The sequence below is a fragment of the Lissotriton vulgaris genome, chromosome 1_2 (genome assembly GCF_964263255.1).
Source record: "Lissotriton vulgaris chromosome 1_2, aLisVul1.2, whole genome shotgun sequence".
Classification (NCBI taxonomy): domain Eukaryota; kingdom Metazoa; phylum Chordata; class Amphibia; order Caudata; family Salamandridae; genus Lissotriton; species Lissotriton vulgaris.
The window spans coordinates 282,029,390-282,048,437 of NC_141686.1; the positions used below are offsets into that span (position 1 = coordinate 282,029,390).

Below are 19,048 nucleotides of genomic sequence, written 5' to 3' on the forward strand. Positions count from 1 at the left end.
GACCGGTGTTGCATGGCCGGGGGGCAGTGACAAGACGTCACTGTTTGTTGGTGGCGGTGGACCTGGAGCTATTGTTTCCACGTCCCCTGCCCTTGACATTATTGCCTCTGTAACCACCTCTATTTTTGTTGTTATACGAGGCTTGGGTGTTAGTCTTGAAATATTGTGTGGACTGGGATGCTTGTCCCCTTGAGGTGCCTCTGGAGTTTGAGCGGCGAAAGGAATTACCCCGAAACTGCTGACTTTGTAAAGCCCCCATGGACTTGGCAGTTTCCGTATCTTTTTTCATTTTTTCCAGTGTGGCATCCACCTCTGGGCCAAACAGATGGTCAGGATTCACTGTCTGATTCAGTATAGTGGTTTGGATGTCGGGTTTGAACCCCGAAATTCTAAGCCAGGCATGGCGTCTAAGCAGCACACTAGTATTGATAGCCCTGGAGGCTGTGTCTGCCACATCCAAAGCACATTTAATGGATGCATTTGTAATGAGTTTACCCTCCTGAATCAGCATCTCCCCCGCCTCCTTGTATTGGTCAGGCAAGCGTTGCAGTATGGCCTCTATTGTGTCATAATGGGCCCTATCATAACGTGCAAGCAAGGCTTGGGTGTTAGATATTCTCCAAATATTAGCTGCCTGTGCAGCAATCCGTTTGCCTGAGGCCTCGAAAATCTTGGACTCTTTATCTGGGGGAGGAGCGTCACCAGTAGTTTGAGAGTTCGCCCTCTTCCGAGCATTGGAAACGACCAGGGAGTCCAATGGCAAGTGTCCCTTGATATATGTCGGATCCGTGGGCGCTGCTTTATATTTCCTGTCGATGCGAGGGTTGACCACACGCGCTCGGGTGGGCTCCTTGAAAACCTCTGTTGCATGTTTAAGCACCCCCTTCAGCATCGGTAGCGTTTTGACTGACTTTTCGGCTACCGAGAAGGTGTCGAACAAGAAGTCCACATCCACGGGGTCCGAGTGCAGCTCGACGTCGTGGTTAGCAGCAGCTCTCTCTATCAGGGCATTGAAGGCCGCCGAATCCCCGGTCGGGGACGTCTTGGCCGCGAAAAGTTGAGCGTCCTGACCCCCCTGCGGGTCCTCCGGGTCGCCTCCGGCGGACCACGGCACGTGCTCCTCCTCCGGATCCGAGTACGCCGGATAGTCGTACTCTGCATCCTCCTCGTCCGCACCGGCTGCGACGGAATGCGTCGGCGAGTACCCCAGGGTTTGTGGGGACACAGGTTCCACCAAAGCCGAAGAGCCCTCGGAGTCCCGTTTGTTCTTGAGAGGGATCTTAAAATGTTCCAACGCCGGCTCCGTCGTGATCTTCCTTTTGAGGAGCGACAGTTTTCCGGTGTTGGCGTCGATGAGTACCTCACGACGTTCCTCTTCAGCAAGGGGTTGGAGTCGGAGCTTCGACACCACCAAGGCCGCTTTAGGTGCCAACACCTCCTTCGAGGGTCCACTCTGTTTCGGCGCGAAGGCCTTTGGCGCCGACTTGGGAGGAAAGGTGAAACGGATAGGCGTCTGCTCCTTCGCAGGCTTAGACGTGAGCTTCGGCGCCACAGTGTCCTTTCGAATCCGCTGCAAGGATTCCTCCACCTTCTTCGTCAAGGCCGGAGAGGGCTTGACCGGCTCGACATGCGCCTTCTTCGGGGCCGAGGCCCCCTGGCCACGCTCGTCGTCGCCCAGGCGCTTCTTCGGAGCCGACTTCGGGTCCACGACCCCTTTCGGAGCCGACTTCGGGTTCACGACCCCTTTCGGAGCCGACGCAGCCGCGTCGGACGATTTCGCCTTCGGTACCGACCCCGAGGACTTCGGGTCGGCCATCTTGGCGTGGCTCTTAGAGTCGGCCATTTTGGGTTCCTTGGAAGTTGACGCCTCCAGAACCTTCTTCACCAGCGCAACTTTCACTTTCGGTTTCGCATCCGAGGGTGCGTGACCAGTTGGCTTCACTTTCGTTTTCTTCGACGTAAGTGATGGTTCATAAGTGTCCGTGACCGGGCCCGGAGGCGGGGACGTAGGACTCATAGTTTGATCTTGGGTAAGGCCCGAAGGCGATCCCTCGACCTGGGCCGTAGGAGGGGTAATAACCCCAGAGTCTCGTTGGGGATGCTCCTCCTCTGAGCTATCACCCATAGTGGCAAAAGCCTGTTCGTCGTCCCCTACCTCGTCGGTGACTTCGTCAAAGTTCTCCGCACCTTCGTCATAGGTTTCACCTTCGGATGCGGGATTAGAGTCCGAACCTTGCACGTCGTCTTCTCCCTCGACAGATTCTTGGAAAATGTCGTCTGGTGGGGGCGCCGTAGCCGATAACTGAGCCTGGAGCCTATTAGCCCGGCGAATCTTTAAAGTCTTCTTGCTCCGGAACGTCGAACACGCCATACAGGTGTCTTCGCGGTGATCCGGCAACAAGCAGGTATTGCACACAGGGTGCACGTCGAGGTGTGAATATTTAGAGTTACACACCGGGCACTTCTTAAACGGAGTTCGTTCCATAGCAAGAATGTAGTGTAGGCCCGTCCGCGCCGAAAGCACGTGGAAGGGCAGCAAGAGATCGGAGCTGAGAGTCAGAAAGAAACCCGTACGCAACTATACCGACGCCCAGCCTAAAGACCTTTTGGTCTCGAGTAGAAGTTGAACAACTATCGGTTCCGACAGAGGGAACCGAAACACATCCGAACCCAATGGCGGAAAAAAACAATCTGGGGATGGAGACGATGCCCATGCGCACTGTAGTCCAGGGGAGGAGCCACCTATCTCGTGATACTTCGAAGACTCTTCCAGGACAACAATGTGCAATCATCCGGACCCAACACTAGGTGGCGATCTATGCACAGATATGAATTCAGCAGCCCACATGCCTCGAACTCCCCATTATTGAAAGTACAGAAGGAGAACTTGGGGCTGAAGTTCCCACTCATGAATTTGTGGTCTCCTTCTGCTGAGAAGGTCGGAAAGTGGATTGTTTACTCCTGGGAGGTGTGCTGCCGGAAGAAAAATCTTAAGATGATGACCTAATTGCAAATGGCTTGAGCGAGTGTTGACCGTTGGAGTGAGTGTATCCCCCCGCCCCTCCCTCCCCTGCTTTTACACATAATCCATTGCCGTTGTGTTGTCTGTTCGGACTAGGACAGGTTTGCCTAAGGCGAGTCTGAAAATCTTTGTGCGCTAGAAAAACTGCTAGAAGCTCTAGATAGTTGATGCCGAGGCTTTTGTGCATGTTGCTCCACAGGCCTTGTATTGTGTAATCTTAGAGATGAACTCCCCCAACCTGTCAGAGATGCGTCTGCTGGGAGCACGATCTGTGGAATAGGGTCGATGAAAGGCCATCTTTGTATTACGTTTTGTGGGTTTCACCACTGCAGAGAGCGATGGGTACGGCCGTCTACCAACACTAGATCAGTTAATTGGCCCTGAGATTGATTCCACTGATTTGCCAGACACTCTTGTAGGAGACGCATGTGAAGTCTTGCATGGAGTACAATTCCGATGCAAGATGCCATCATGCCCAGCAGTTGCAAGAATACTCTGGCTGGCAAGGCTTGGTTGGTTTGAAGCTGTAGTATCATAGCTTGAATATTGCGAATTCTGGCTACACTGGGGGGGCTAGAGCTTTGACTGTGTCTAGAGGGGCTCCTAGGTAAGACTGCATCTGTAACGGATGCAGGTGAGATTTTTGAGCATTGATGGTGAAGCCCAGTTGATGAAGTAGGTCTATTGTGTGTTGTAGACAGTTGTGGTAAGTGCTGGCTTTGGTAAGCCAGTCGTCTAGATAGGGGAAGACATGAATTTGTTGTCTTCGGAGATGAGCAGCGATTACTGCCATGCATTTGATAACAACTCTGGGCACTGTAGTCACTCTGAAGCAAAACACTTTGAACTGGTAATGCTTGCCTGCTAGCACAAATCGGAGATATTTACGATGAGCTGGATGAATTGGAACATGAAAATATGCATCTTTTAAATCTAGAGTAGACATAAAATCAGTCTTTTTCAAAAGTGGAAGTACCTGTTGAAGGGTCACCATGTGAAAATATTCTGACAGTACATATTGGTTTCACTCTTTGAGATCCACAATAGGTCTTAGGGAACCATCCTTTTTGGGAATGAGAAAATACAGAGAGTAAACCTCTGAGTCCTGGTACTGTATTGGGACCGGATCTATTTCTCCTTTTAGTAAGAGAGATTGTACTTCCTGTTCGAGCAATTGTAGATGTTCTGCAGACAATTTGTGAGTTAGAGGTTGAATGTTAGGGGGGTTGCTAGTAAGCTCCATGCAATAACCATGGTGGATAACTCCAATCACCAATTTCTCTGTTATGGATTGCCAAATGGGAAGAAATTGCTGAAGTCTTACCCCAACAGGTATGGTATAGTTGGGGGAGGGAGAGGAGGGGGGGACAGCGTGGGAAAGTTACTGTTTATTAGGGGAAGTGGAGTTATGGGTTGTGTTGCCTTACCCCTACCTTTAAAGCAGTTCCCTCTATAACCCCCTCGAAAAAATCCTCTGGAGGGAGAGGACTGGTTACTACCTTTATATGTTGAGGTATTCTGGTCTGGAGATGTGGCTTTTGAACCTCCCTCTGTAAAAGGATCAACAAAATGAGTCTCTGTTTATATGGAGACTGGATCGATCCCATGGACTTGGCCACTTCAGTGTCCTTTTTTATCTTTTCTAACACTTGATCTACGTGAGGACCAAAAAGATGTTTTTTTATCAAATGGTGTGTTAAAAATGGATTGTTGGACCCCAGGCCTAAACCCAGAGATCCTTAGTCAAACATGGCTTCTGAGCAAAATGCTATTGTTAACATCTCTACCCGCTGTATCAGCAGTATCTTGAGCACACCTTATGGAGAAATTTGAAATTAGTTTACCTTTACTTACTAAGTCCTGCGCTTTAGCTTTATGCTCATCTGGGACTTATTGAAGCAATTGCTCCATTTCATCCCAGTGTGCATTGTCGTACCTAGCTAAAAGGCCCTGTGTAGTTGCAATGCGCCACTGATTTGCAGCTTGAGTAGCTATGTGCTTGCCAGAAGAGTCTAATAACTTAGACTCTTTATTTGGTGGAGGATGTTTGGGAATTAGCCCGAGCATTAGACACTACTAGTGAATCTAGTGGCAACTGGCCCTTGATAAATACTGGGTCTATTGGGGAGGCCTTCTACTTTTTGTCAACCCTAGGAGTCAAGATAAATGCTCATACTGGATCCTTAAAAATGTCATCAGCATGTCTCGTCATGCCCTTAAGCATAGGAAGTGTGACGACCTGTGTGTGGATCGTAAAATGTCTCAAACAAAAAAATCTTCTTCTAATGATTCTTTGTGCAGTGCCACCCCATGATATTATGCAGCCCTGGCAATGAATTCCTGGTGGGATGCATTGCCGTCTGGAGGAGATTGCTTGGCTGGGGAAAGGTCTTTTTATTATTATTATTATTGCATTTCTAGCGCGCAGCAGCTCCCCACAAAGGGTTTCCCGGCGTGAATTTGTGAAGGTGGTAAAGTAGGGCTAAGGTCAGGAGGAGTGTCTAGATGTTTTTAACGCTTTACGAAAGCTCATGTAGTTGATCTCGTTGCGTACCGAGAAAGACAGAATTCCAAAGCAAAGGCCCTAGGTAAGAAAAAGAATTGCCGCCCATACGAGAAAGCTTGATTTTGGGGGTGGCAAACTTTTTTAATGTGGAGGAACGGAGAGTGCGGGATGGGCGATAAGGGTGAACAAACGATTGAAGATATTTTGGGGCCGTGCCAGCATTGATTTTAAGCATGAAACAGAGTGCTTTAAATTTGATTCGGTTTTCGACCTTAAGCCAATGAAGGTCACGAAGGTATCGGGTAGTGGGAGTATTTCTAGGGATTTTACATAGCAGTCTAGCTGCTGAATTCTGGATCACCTGCAGTCTGCGGATGGTTGCTTTCTTTGAGCTCAGATAAAGCACATTGCCATAGTCAATCCTAGAGGTTTTCTTAGTTGATTCCGGCAACATCCAGCAGATCTTTTTTAGCCACTTTAAGATGGCAAAACAATGGCCGAGGTTTTTATAATTTGCTGGTGCATATTGAGGGAGTCATCAATGATGATGTCTAGGTTGCGCGCCTGGTAGACTGGGACGGGGAGCGAGCCCAATTCCTGAGGCCAATGGTGTGCGCCCCACAGACTTATTTTTGCTGAGAATAATGACTTCAATTTTTTCCCTGTTTAATTTGAGGAAATTATCCTGCATCCATCCTGCTATTTTAGTAAGACCTTTTTTGAGTGTGGAGGAAGTATCAGTGTTCTCAGAAGAAAGGGAAAAGATAAACTGGGAATCATCGGCATATGAATACATAGATAGGCCTGATTCTTCCACCACCTTGGCTAAGGGGCTCATATACAAATTGAACAATAGCGGACTGAGTATGGAGCCTTGAGGTACACCATGTTCAAAGACATGTGTGTCCGAGCAGGCGGAGTGAGAAAAAACTTGAAAAGTACGTTCCGTCAGAAAGGAGATGAGCCAATTAAGTGCAAAATCACGGATACCTAGGAGGCGAAGTGTGTTAATTAATACAGTTTGTGATACCGTATCAAATGCGGCACTGAAGTCCAGGAGTATAAGGGCCACAGTCTCTCCCTTATCCAGCTGGCAGAGAATGTTTTCTGTGACTCCTAATAGAGTGGCTTCTGTTGAGAATCCAACTCTAAAACCTGATTGACAGGGGGCAGCAAATCTTAGGCAGTGACAAATATGGTGAGAATTTGATGAACATGTTTTTCCAGAATCTTGGAAAACACAGGAAGCAGAGAAATGGGCCGAAAGTTGGAAGGTTGATATGGGTCGGTTCCAGCCTTCATTAGCAGGGGGTGGATCATTGCATGCTTCCAGTCAGCTGGTACAGTATCTTCTTGTAGGGAGGTGTTGAGAAGATCCATAATAATGTCCAGTGACAGAGGGCCAAGCTTTTTGAGTATGGCGCAGGGTAGGGGGTCTTTTGGGGACCCAGATTTGATAGTATTAAGTAGTTTGGTTAGAGTCATATTGTTTAGTCTGGGCCAACTATCCAAAGTACTTCTGGGGTTCTGAGGGGCATGTAAGTCAAAATTGCTAATGTAGTTGTGAGTAGAAGGGGCAAGAGAAAATGTTGTCGACGGAGGGCAACTAATCTGTGCTGCTGCAATTCCTTGGTAGATTTTGTCCACTTTTTTACGAAGAAAGTGGCCAATGTATCGCATTGCTGTTTGTTTAAGTCCGGTGGTATGGCTAATGTTTTAGATCCCGCAAGTTCTTTCACCATCTTGAACAGTATTTTGGAGCGGTTAAGAGCCTCCGAGATGGTGGAGCACACATGGCCGGCTCGTGCCTTATTACAGAGGGTATGATATTTACTAATTTATTTTTGTAATTTTTTTTTGCATCAGGTGAATCGTTTTTTCTCCATTTACGTTCAAAAGTTTTGCATTCAGATTTTTCTTGTTTTAGTAGTTCCGTGAACCATGGGGCATGAGGTCGCTCGCCCTTCCGTTTTAATGTGGTCAGAGGTAGGCAAGTGTCAAATGCCGTCAGAAGCCAATTCTCTACTGCTGTAGATCGGGAATGTACAGATTGCTTAGAATAAGGAAGGTGAGAGTTTAAAAAGATGTTCAGTGTATCAATATATAACTTTTTCCAATTCCTAATTAGTTTAGGTTGATCAGAGAGGACCTTAAGCTTCTACATGGCTATTTGAAGTGAAAACCTAATCAGATAGTGATCTGACCAGCAAATTGGTAGTGTGGGAAGAACATTGATTTCCTTGAGGTTAGTGAAAATGGGATCAAGTAGGTGACCTGCCGTGTGTGTAGGTCCAAAATTTAGCAGCTTTAAGTTTAAGGAGGCTAGATCGGAGATGAGCTCATAGGTTAATGTGCTAGTTAGGTTTTCTAAATGTAAGTTAACGTCCCAAATGAGGGAGAAATTGACAGCCTTCATCACCAAGGGACTTATTATTTCTGGTAGGGCAGTTGCCCATGCTGTGGCAATGCCAGGTGGACGATAAACAAGAATACCAGAAAAAGTAAAATTAGGGGTGAGTGCAGGCTTAAATATAGTTGCTTCACAGTTGGGACTAGGCAAGTGAGTGAAATCACAATTATACTCTTTTTTTTTAAAGACAATAGCAATCCCGCCTCCTGTTTTATTAATGGGATCAATTCTTTCTATTGCATAATGGTCGGGCACAGCCACCGCAATATCCGGGCCTGAACTCTCTTGGAGCCAGGTTTCTGTGAGAAAGAGGGCATAAGGCTTTTCATCCATAGGTTAAAGATCTCAAATTTATGTTTAGGTAAAGACCTGCAGTTCAAGCTAAGAAAAGAAAAATGTTTTACATTGGGATTGGCATTGGTCGCTCTTGTCGCTTTCCCTATTCATGGTTAGTTTGCGCCCTGGAGCAACTATGAAGCCGCAGTTAGGGCAAGGTGCAATTTCGCCCTCCAAGTGTAGTTTGCAACATTCCGGTTATAGTGGGCTTTTTAGAGCCCAGAGTTGCTCAGAGTTGTACCTGAGTAATGGATGATGGCTGTTATAGGAAATGTGCGCGGCTTGGGTCTCTACTTCTACTTGGTTATTTGCAGAGTTAGCATTTGAAGGAGTAGGACCGGGGTTTCTGGCCCTGTGCCCGGTCCAGGCGCGGACGGGCGCAGACGGGCTTGCCTTTGGCGCGACTTCGGCGCGCCGGCGGTGCGCCCGCCGCGCGTCCTGGAGCTGGTGCACATTTCAGGCCTCGGGAGACAACGAGCTCCGCCGGGGCTGTGTTCGAATTGGCTCGCAATCAGCCAATCAGCTAAGGTTACAGCAAGAATTCTCCAATGGTGGCCGCCACGCGAACAAACAGCGTGTGAGCCGAGGGGCAGGTATATAGGAAAGTAAGTGTGCAGTACAAAGAATCGTGGGTGCAATTTTAAAAGGTTTTCAAAGATTGTCCCCCCAACAAATTCCCATGAGTATTCACCACAATAGAGCAGCACGAACTGACAAGGCGCACTTTTCAGGCCTCGGGAGACAACGAGCTCCGCCGGGGCTGTGCGCTGATTGGCTCGCAATCAGCCAATCAGCGACGGTTACAGCAAGAATTCTCCAATGGTGGCCGCCACGCGAACAAACAGCGTGTGAGCCGAAGGGCAGGTATAGAGGAAAATAAGTGCTCAGTACAAAGACTCGTGGGTGCAATTTTAAAAGTTTAAAAGGTTTTCAAAGATTGTCCCCCCCTCAACAAATTTCCATGAGTATTCACCACAATAGAGCAGCGCGAACTGAAAGGTCTGAATGATTATCTGTTGGGGATCAATTGTATAATCTGTCCATGGATCTAATGACAAGTCCCCCATCATTAGCATTACGGTGAGATTCTGGAGAATCCGGAGGTGTGATTTGCAGGCGGAGAAGAAGGTGGTGGAGCGGATGATGAAGGTAGATTAAAAGGACTGGTAGCAACAGATTTCCTTTCTAAAGGGATCTTGTAAGGAGTATCCTCATCAGAAAGCTGGTTTCTGAGGCAGCTTAGTATTAATAGATCCAGTCTCTGGGTTAATATATAGTCTCTTTTGCTTGGGATACGTTTTCGGTGAGACAGTGTCTAAATTCAGATCCAAAGGGACATCTTTCTGTTTCAGCGCAGACGTTTTTGGTGCCGGCGTGGGATGGCCTTTCGGTGCAGAAGATTTCGGCTCAGAAGGATGCTTGGCTTTCGGCATGGAGGATTTCAGCTCTGAGGCGTATTTGTGTTTGGAATCGGGAGGGCTTCGGTTCCGATGAGGACTTTTGTCGACTCGGTCCGAGCCGGAAGGCTTGAATGGATGTTTCCGTGCCGGGCCTGGAGGCAGGGCGTCTGAAACATCGTCTCGGTGACAACCGTGGCCAGAAGGCAGAAGTGGTGCCGAAGCCTTGTGATTTTTGTGAGTGGTTTGTAGAAGCAAGGGGCCTTCGGTACTCACGTCACCTAGTCCCTGAGGCAGTACTTCGGCATCGAGGTCTATCTCGAGCTCCGAGTCCTGCACGGAAAGGCTTCTTCCTCCTCTGCCGCTGATGCCTCAATGTCTTCTTGACCGGAATGTTCACCGAAGATGTCCGGCATGACTTCGATGCTTTGACGCTGTTTCTCTCGACGGCGAGCTCAACGATCTCGAAGAGGTTTCTTTGATCAAAACAATCTGCAAGTGTCGCAGTTTTCTTCCTTGTGCTCCGGAGACAAGCACAGGTAAAACACCCAATGTGAAACAGTGCACGTATACTTTGCATGGCACTGAGGATAGAATTCGTTCCATCAACGGAGTGCTGACCTGACGCGGTTAGGCCCGAAGGCAGTCCGTGAAGCTTTCTCATCGAAAAGTAGATTCCGTTGACCAAAACTATACGTGGAAAAGTGGAACATGTGTACGAAAGAACAAGTTACTTACCTTTTGTAACGATATATCTGTAAGAGACATATATTAGTTAAAGATTCCTTACCTTAGAATTACCCCCAGGCGTCAAACTGAATCCGGAGAATTTTTCTCTAGCAGTACCCCTGTCAGCGTCATGGGCACTAGGATGACATTGCGATGTCTACTTCTACTCCGCCCCTGCACCCGGACGTCTGTTCTAACACGACTTTCCACACCAGAAATGCAGAGCCATGCAAGACAATGACCACTGGTGCACATAACTAGGGCCCCAGAAGGGAGTACCTATCTCTAGAAGTCAGTTCACAGAACGGGGAGGATGGGTGGGGCAATAAGGAATCTATAACTAATATATGTCTCTTACAGACACATCGCTGCCGAAGGCAAGTACCTTGTTCATCTGAAAGAGACCATTAGTTATAGATTCCTTACCTTAGTATAGATACCCCAGCAATGCCAACCCCGGAGGTGGGTCTGCCAACTAAGTTCACACCAGAAAGTCCTGGAGAACAGAACGGACAAAAAAAAGGTCTCTCTGGTCTCGGCTATCCAGGCAATAATGTTTGGGGAAAGTGTGTAAAGATGTCCACATGGCTGCCTGGCAGATGTCAATGAGCGGAGCTCCACGTCCCAAGGCAGGAGAGGCTGCCATCGCCCTGGTAGAGTGGGCGCGCAGTCCCACCGGAGGTTGCTTTTTCGCCAATGAATAGCAGATTTTAATGCATAGGACAACTAAGATGGTGCGTTTTTGTACGCCCGACCTTTCTTGGCGCCCACATAACCAACGAAGAGTTGATCGTCCACTTGGAAATCTTTAGCGCAGTCAAGGTAGAAGGACAGCACATGTTTTGGGTCCAGACAGTGGAGACTCTCCTCCTCTTTGGAAGGGTGCAGAGGCGGGAAGAAGGTGGGCAAAGCGATGGTCTGACCTATGTGGAAAGAGGTTGCCACTTTGGGCAGAAAAGAGGGCCTATTGCAAAGTACCACTTTGTCCGGATGGACTGCAAGAAAAGGAGGATTTGAGGATAGAGCCTGAAGCTCACTCACCCTGCAAACAGAGGTGGTGGTGAGCAGGAAGTAAGTCTTCAAGGTAAAAAGCCAGAGAGGACAATTATGTAGTGGCTCGAAGGGAGCACACAAAGTAAGTAAGGACAAGATTCAAGTCCCATGGGGCATTACGAAAGGAGAAGGAGGAAAGAGATGAGTAATGCCCTTTAGAAATATATTTACAATAGGGGACTTGAAAAGAGAAGGCTGATCAGGAAGGCGAAGAAAGGCAGATATGGCCAAAAATTACCCTTTGAGAGTGCCCAAAACAGAGCCCTGCTGGGCCAAAGACCGAATAAATAGGAGTACCTCCGAAAGAGGGGCAGAAAGGGGATCCACAGCCTTTGCTGTGCACCATGCCACAAATGTGTTCCATATACAGGCGTATACCGTATTAGTGGAAGGACGCCTGGCTGCCAAGATGACTTTACAGACTTCGGGAGGAAGGTCGAAAGCGGTCATCTGTCACCGCTCAATCTCCACTCAAGGAGGTAGAGCCTGGACAGGTTCAAGTGGAGGACCGTCTCCTGCTGCTGTGACAGAATATCCTCCTGAAGCAGCAGTCTGATCGGAGGATGGATGGCCATGCTCAAGAGCTCGGGGTACCAGACTCTTCATGCCCAGTCCGGAGCCACAAGAATGACTTGGGCCCGGTCATGCTTGATCTTCTTCAGCACTCTGGGCAGAATGGTACAGGCGTAAAAACATACAGGAGACCGCAATTTAAATCGCAACGAAAAGTGTTGCCCAGCGAGTGCCGCCTTGGAAATTCCCACGAACATTGCGTGTACTCTTCGGTGGCGAACACATCTAACCAAGGTTCTCCCCACTGCAGAAAGAGACCTTGCTCCACCTCCAAGTGAAGATGCCATTTGTGATCCATCATGTACCGACGGCTGAGCTCGTCCGCAATGGTGTTCAGAGAAGCTGCCAGGTGTTGAACCACCAGGGATATACCCTGATGTTCCAGCCATGTTCAAAGGCGTAGAGCTTCTTGACATAGGGCAACGACCCCACCTGCCCTGTTTGTTGCAGTACCACATGGCGGAGGTGTTGTTTGTGAACACCTGCACTACTCTTCCTTTGGCAGAAGGAAGGACTATCTGCAAAACCCACCTGTCTGACGTAATGTTGTGCCAGTGAGGAGAGGTGATGGCGAATCCTACCGCCCACTGGCCTCTGGTAGCCCTGAAAGGTCGGACTAAGAAGGTTTGGAGGCTGCAGCAAGAGGATTATGGGTTGACAGGCCGGCCCGCAAGTCCCCAGACCCACGACGCTGGGTCCTACATCTGCGGCTAAGCACAGGCTGGACAGCTTGAGTGAACCGGTGCCTAGACTGGGTCGAACGTGGTGGGGCACCGCTTCTGTAAGCCACAAAAACCAGACTGCGTGGGGCGAAAGGTCGCTGCAAGGCCCAAGGATCTGGCCGTAGCCCTAGAGTCCTTGAAGCGCTAGAGCGCCGAGTCTGCCTTGTCACCACAAAGGCAACGGCCATCAAAGGGCATGTCCAGTAATGTGGAATGGACATCCCCCTGAAAAACCAGACGTCCTCAACCAGGCGTAGCGCCTGAAGGCTACTAACGTGGAAACGGTTCTGCCCAGTGAGTCCGCGGTATCTAGCCCACATGTGATGGTGAATTTGGCTGCGCCTCGATCCTCTGCCACTGCGCGGGTGAGAACGGCCGAGCCTCCTCTGGGCACTGTGGCAGCACTTGTGCAGCCGTATTCCACACCGTATGGGTATAATGGCCCAAGAGGCATGCAGTATTCTCCAACCCCAGCGTTTAGCTAGCGGAGGAAAACCTTTTCTTCCCAAGATGGTCCAGCTTCTTGGATTCCCTATCTGGGGGAGCAGTAGGGAATGCACCCTTAGAGGACGAGGCTTGGACCACCAAGCTCTCGGGGTTGGGTGAGGAAAAGTGGGTTGCCCGGGGCCAAGCGGTGGCGTTGGGCAACCATCCTGTCCACAGGAGCCCCTGTGCAGGGCATGGACCAAGTACCCAGGAGGACTTCGGTGAGGGCTTCATTGAAAGGCAGGAGGGGCTCCGAAGAGGCTGCTGCCAGTTGAAGCACCTCTGTCAGGTTAGTCCTGACTGTCACCGTAGGAAACTCTAGGCCCAAGGCAGCAGCTGCCCTACGCAACACCACTGCGTATGAGGCTCCCTCCTCCATAGCCACGGTAATGGGGGGCATGCCAACGTCTGGGGAGGTATTAAAACCACTGGTGTCATCCAGGTCCTCTCGCCAGGCGGCTCTTCAAGTTGGTCAGCCACAGGGTCCACAGAACCCTGGCTGTCCTCCTCACCTCCTCTGGTTGCCATTCAGCCCTGAAAGGAACACCAGGAATGAACAGAGGCACAGATGTACTTTCTGGCACTAATGTACCTTCTGGCACAAACGTACCTTTTAGCACCGTTACCAACGTAGAGAGACGTTGGTCCTGCGCCGCGCCCAAGTCGGGGGTGAGGCTGGGGTCAGCACCGGTTGGGGGCACGACCCGCGCTGGGGAAGTCTTCACCGGAATGGATACCAGGGAAGGTACTGTGAAGTCGACTGGCGTCGATCCGGATCCAGGCCTTGACCCGCTGGTGCATGAGCCGCCGGCATCGAAAGCCCAGAGCCCCCAGCCAAGGACGCTCTGGCACGGGGATAGCAAAGACGGGGCTGGAGAGCGAAGACGCTCCAGGTCCTGTGTCATGTCAGCTGACCAACGGGGAGAAGCTGAATGCGCGACGCTGCTTCTTTGCCGTCTTCTTGTGCTTCGACTTACCCGAGGATCTTGAATACTTGGATGGCGAATGGTGATGGTGGCTCCGCGACTGGTCCCGAAACCTTCCTCTCGACCGGGGCCTCGAGCGACGTGGAGCCGACTGCCATACCTCCAAGAGCTCCGCTGCCGCAAAGACTTCATTCAGATTCATGGCCCGGCAGTTGGAGCACGACTCCAGGTCATGATCGCGCTCCCGGCACTAAAGGTACATGAGTTGGGGGTCTGTAACTGACATCAGGCAGTTACATGCCTCGCACGGTTTAAACCAAGTCTGGCGATGGGACATCCCTCTTACACCAGGAGTCGATAGACTCAAAAAAGAAGTTGACAAAACTCGAGAAAAAAAGCTAGTCAGAAAGTGACTAGGAGGGCGCTCTCTTTCCGGATTTGGGGCCTGGGGCAGAAAAAGAAAGTACTGACGTCAGTGCACAGTGCAAATGGGTGGCGTCTAAGTAGACATCGCAATATCATCCCGGTGACCACGGATGCGGAGTCGACCGACACCACCTACTGACGCACATGGGCACCGCCAGAGAAAATTTCTCCAGATCCAGTCTGAAGCTAGGGGGTAATTCTAAGGTAAGGAATCTATAACTAATGGTCTCTTTCCGATCAATAACTTCGAGGGTAGAAGATTGCGCGTCGAGGGGAACCCGAAGAACGGTTTCGAACAGGAGAACAGTAATAAACGTCTGAACCGACGTAGGAAAAAAACAATCTAACAATGGAGTTTGTGACCATGCGCACTATCACCGAAAGGAGGAGTCACCTTACCTTGTGACTAGGAAAGACTTCTTCGAAGAAAAACAACTTGCAAACATCCGGACCCAACACTAGATGACAGGAGTATGCAAAGCATGTGTATCTACAGCACACATGCCTCGAACACCTAATTCCAAAAGAGAGGAGTCTTGCGAGAGCACATAACGGTGCTACAAATGTTCTCATTGATGAGTGGATGGCTTGAGCTATGGCAGCTAACTTGAGAAACTTGTGCTTGGCTCCACCCAGAGGCTGATTGTCAGCAACAGAATTCTTAATTTCAACACAATGGTAAGCACTGTGGGTGTGGTTGGGTGGTGTTTGCAAACAGGATGGTCAGCTGTGTCTGTTTGGTTGAAGGAAGGCTTGAGGTCGATAAGAGGCAGATTGTGAAGTAAGTCAGTCTCCGGCATGAGAGAGCAGATGTGGCCTAAAATCCAAAGCATTAGCATTGAATGAAGATGCCACAGCAGAGGAGCAGAAACCCATGCAGTCAGATCCTTGGAGGGCCATCTTACTAGTTAAGACATGGCCAGAGTTGACTTTTTCATAGTTTACATCCTTTTCAAGAATCATCCCACCTAAGGGGGCTCTACTTTTTGTTGGCAGAGGTTCCAGATTTGAGGACGTGGACCAAGTCAGATAAAAGTGAGGGTGTATCTTATGGTTCCTGTGAAGATAATTACTATTGGTTCTTCTGGTAAAATATGTCTGTTCCACTCTACATTGTCTGGGTCCAATCAATGCACAGACATTGGTGTTGTTGCAAGTTCTAATGCACTTGAAGTGTTATTTGCTGGATATTTCAACTGTATTCCAAAGTAACCTTCAAAGAGGTACAGGTGAGATACAACTCAGGTCTATCAGATTAAAAAAAGAAAAACAAAATTTTTGCAGCCAAATAATAAAAGTTTCCTTTGGTACAGCACAGTAAAATGAGATGAGCTCTACTGTTGTCTTCCACTCTTGATAGTCAGTCAAAGACTCGGATTGTTCCTGGCAAGCAGGGCTTAAAGCCCATTCACAATCAGCTGAAAGCAGAATGACCCTAGCCAGAGCCAGGACAATAAACTACTAAAGTAAATCATCTATGAAATGGCTTGATGCAAGGAGTCCCAGCCTGGAGACATGGGAAATTTTGAAAGCATTTGACTACGAATGATCCAATGGTGCAGAAATGTTAATTGAATGCAACAGAAAGAGTTAACCAAACCCTAATTGGCAGTTAATCTACAGCAAACATTAAATGTGCCACTGTATCAAGAAGTACAATTGAAATATATATATATATATGGGCTTCATACTTTTCCCATAAACAATGAGTCTTGGATAACAATAGTACAGTTAAGGTTATATCTTACCTCCTCCTCACGTGGAATCTCCCCAGCAATAGACGCAGGAGCCACTTCAAGGCTCTGACTCAAAGGTGTTCTTTCTTGCACTTGCACCTCCCTTATGTCCTTCAGTATATTCATGCTTACTGATACATTGCCATTCTCCATTTGGGAAACTAAGGGCAATGCCTCGTTCGCAGGTGCCAGTTTCAGAGATTTGTCTCGATCATGTGACAGACCATCTCTAGGCTTTTCTCCACCCACAGGACTCACTATACCTGGCTTCCTTTCAACCTCTGGCTTCCTTTCAACCTCTGGCAAGTGAAACACATCTGTTGCAAACTCCTCTGCCGGCTGATCATGGCTGAGAACCAAGGTGGATGCTGGTGAATGAGCTGCCTCCAGCCTATGGGAACGCAGACGGCTGACTGATACATAGTGATAATCATAGTCTTCTTCGTTGAGCATATACCCTGGGAGGTTCACCCTTCGAAACTCCTGCGACATAAAGCAAATATACCACAGAGCATTAATGTCAACGTAGCATACTAGTTGCATCATCTGTACAACTACAAAAAGGAAACTTTGTATTATAGATTCCACTATATATATATTACACAGTACAATTTGTGAATACAAGGTTATATCCCTAATCCGTGTTAGGCTCCACCACCCTCTTCTTTCCGTACTCTCTCCAACCCTGGTTCTTATAGTTCTACAGTAAATTTGGGCAGGATCATAGAACACGCTCATGTGCTATGTTTATTAAGTAGAATGCATAAAGCGTGGCAACCCCCAAAGGGCTCTTTGCAGAGATTACATTCCCTAGAAATCCATATGGAGAAGTGTGGCTTACTGGTTAGAGGAGGCAGACATGGAAGCAGAGGTCAGCCCGGGACCAGGGTTCAATTCCCGGCTTGGCGGGGTCTTGAGTCCTAAAAATGTCCATGGACTCGACAATTCTCGCTCCGGTGCCTACTCGATTCACAGGTTCACACTCTGCGACTCTGGGCAATAGCTTGCTTAATCTCCACAACGGCCCCTCGCGGCGGGATGCCTGGCTTTCACCTTGCGGATACCCTGCCGGGGTTATCTCACAGGGGAATACCAGGACGGGTTCCCTAAGCAAGCGCTTAGAAACCGCTCGGTGATTTGCGCTATATAAATTCCTGTACATTTACATATGCACCATCAGTTCACTTTGTACTTAGCCCTGTTGTTTCAGTGGATAGCAATAGGCTCAAGTCCTTGCTTTCTCTTCAATGCTTTACAGTGGCTTGGGCCGGACCACTGGTGGAAGCCCTTGGTTCTCACATGCTGTTCCTGTAGCAGTTGCAGGGAAGGATGGGCACAGCCCATGTCTTCAACGTTCGGGCATCTCTAAGGAACACACATATGCCGCTCAGCTCTATCTGCTCTCTCAGGTATTCCACATTCTGTGCCCAAGAACATGATGGGCTTCTCAAATCCTGCTGAGCCAGGCAGACTCCATGCCTATCTCAGCAGGCAGGCATCTAGGCAGCCCACATCTCTTCCAGCTGAAAAGTGCTATTCCCTCACCTCTGTGCGAATGGTTGTCAGGCAGACAATCATTCTGGTTGACCAGCAGTCTTTCAAGTACTTCCTTCTTTGTTTATGAAGAACGTGAAAACTAAAAGTGTGGTGGTTTAGATCCCACTTTTATACACATTTTCTTCTATACAGGGGACATGGATCTAGTGTCTCCAACTTCAGAACTGGTTTGGGGTGGTTCTCCATGTGTTCTTTTCAGGCTTCTCTCCAAACACATCCTATCCTGTGTGTAAAGTGATGCTTCTCACCGGAGGGAGCACGGGGGCTGTCACCAAGTTGGAGCATCCAAAGCATGGACAGAATTGAGTGTGAGGTTTCTGCACCAGCCAAACAGCAAGGTAGGCCGGTCCTAGAAACATCCTCACATTGCCCAACAGAAACTTGCAACCCAACCCAATGGCAGCGCTCAGGAAGAACTATTAAGCAGCCCCTTGCTAATAAAGTCTTTAAACAATTTCTGTCCTATCTCTTCCCTTCAGTGCCTGGATCTTCGCCATGCCGCCAGAGGAATGCAGGCGATGCACTTCAGCTGTCTGGGGAAGCTGTTCTCATTCTGCATATTGTGCTGTGTTAAAACAGGGGCATTCAAAATGGATCCCACTGGCTTCAGTACTCCGACTCATAACACACACAGTCCCACAACTGCCAATCTACTAAACGCATACAATGTATGCACTCAACATGCACACAGGATGCTAGAGCAAGTTCTGGGCTTCACATAACAGCATAACTTTACACAAGAGGGAGTCAAAAAGCCACAGATAAAAAGGTCTGGTCACTCCCAGGATTCACAAAATATAGTGTGCTTCCACCATCTCCTTACGTTCTAAAGCTAGGGCAAAGCAGTGATAGGACAGGTCCTGGAACTTGTGTTGACAGGGACAGGCCTACGTCTCTACGCTCTACTACTAGACACTGCTCACGGCAGGGGTCCATGCACAATTACCATGCAGGAAACACTCCAGTCGCAACAGGCCCCATTTATTTCCGGAGGCAGAGTAATTAAGGAGAGGAGAGGAGGAGGGCAGGCAATACACAGCGACAGAACTGAGAATATCAAATCACTCTCCTAATGGATAACATCACATCTGTATTTTCTTTATTTCAGAAATAATCAGACCTACCTAACACATGTAGGAGGAAAACCACTTGAATAAAAACAAACACAT

At 48.7% G+C, this 19,048-nt stretch overlaps 1 protein-coding gene across 7 annotated transcripts in view; it reads right to left on the reverse strand.

The window, feature by feature from the left end:
* Positions 1-19,048, reverse strand: part of SZT2 (SZT2 subunit of KICSTOR complex) — a 1,033,029-nt gene that overhangs the window by 477,965 nt on the left and 536,016 nt on the right. For all 7 annotated transcript variants that reach the window (XM_086953216.1, XM_086953214.1, XM_086953218.1 and 4 more), the window contains one exon: positions 16,335-16,805. In XM_086953216.1, coding sequence (XP_086809342.1) covers positions 16,335-16,805 — 471 coding nt within the window. The remainder of the gene's footprint in view (positions 1-16,334; positions 16,806-19,048) is intronic.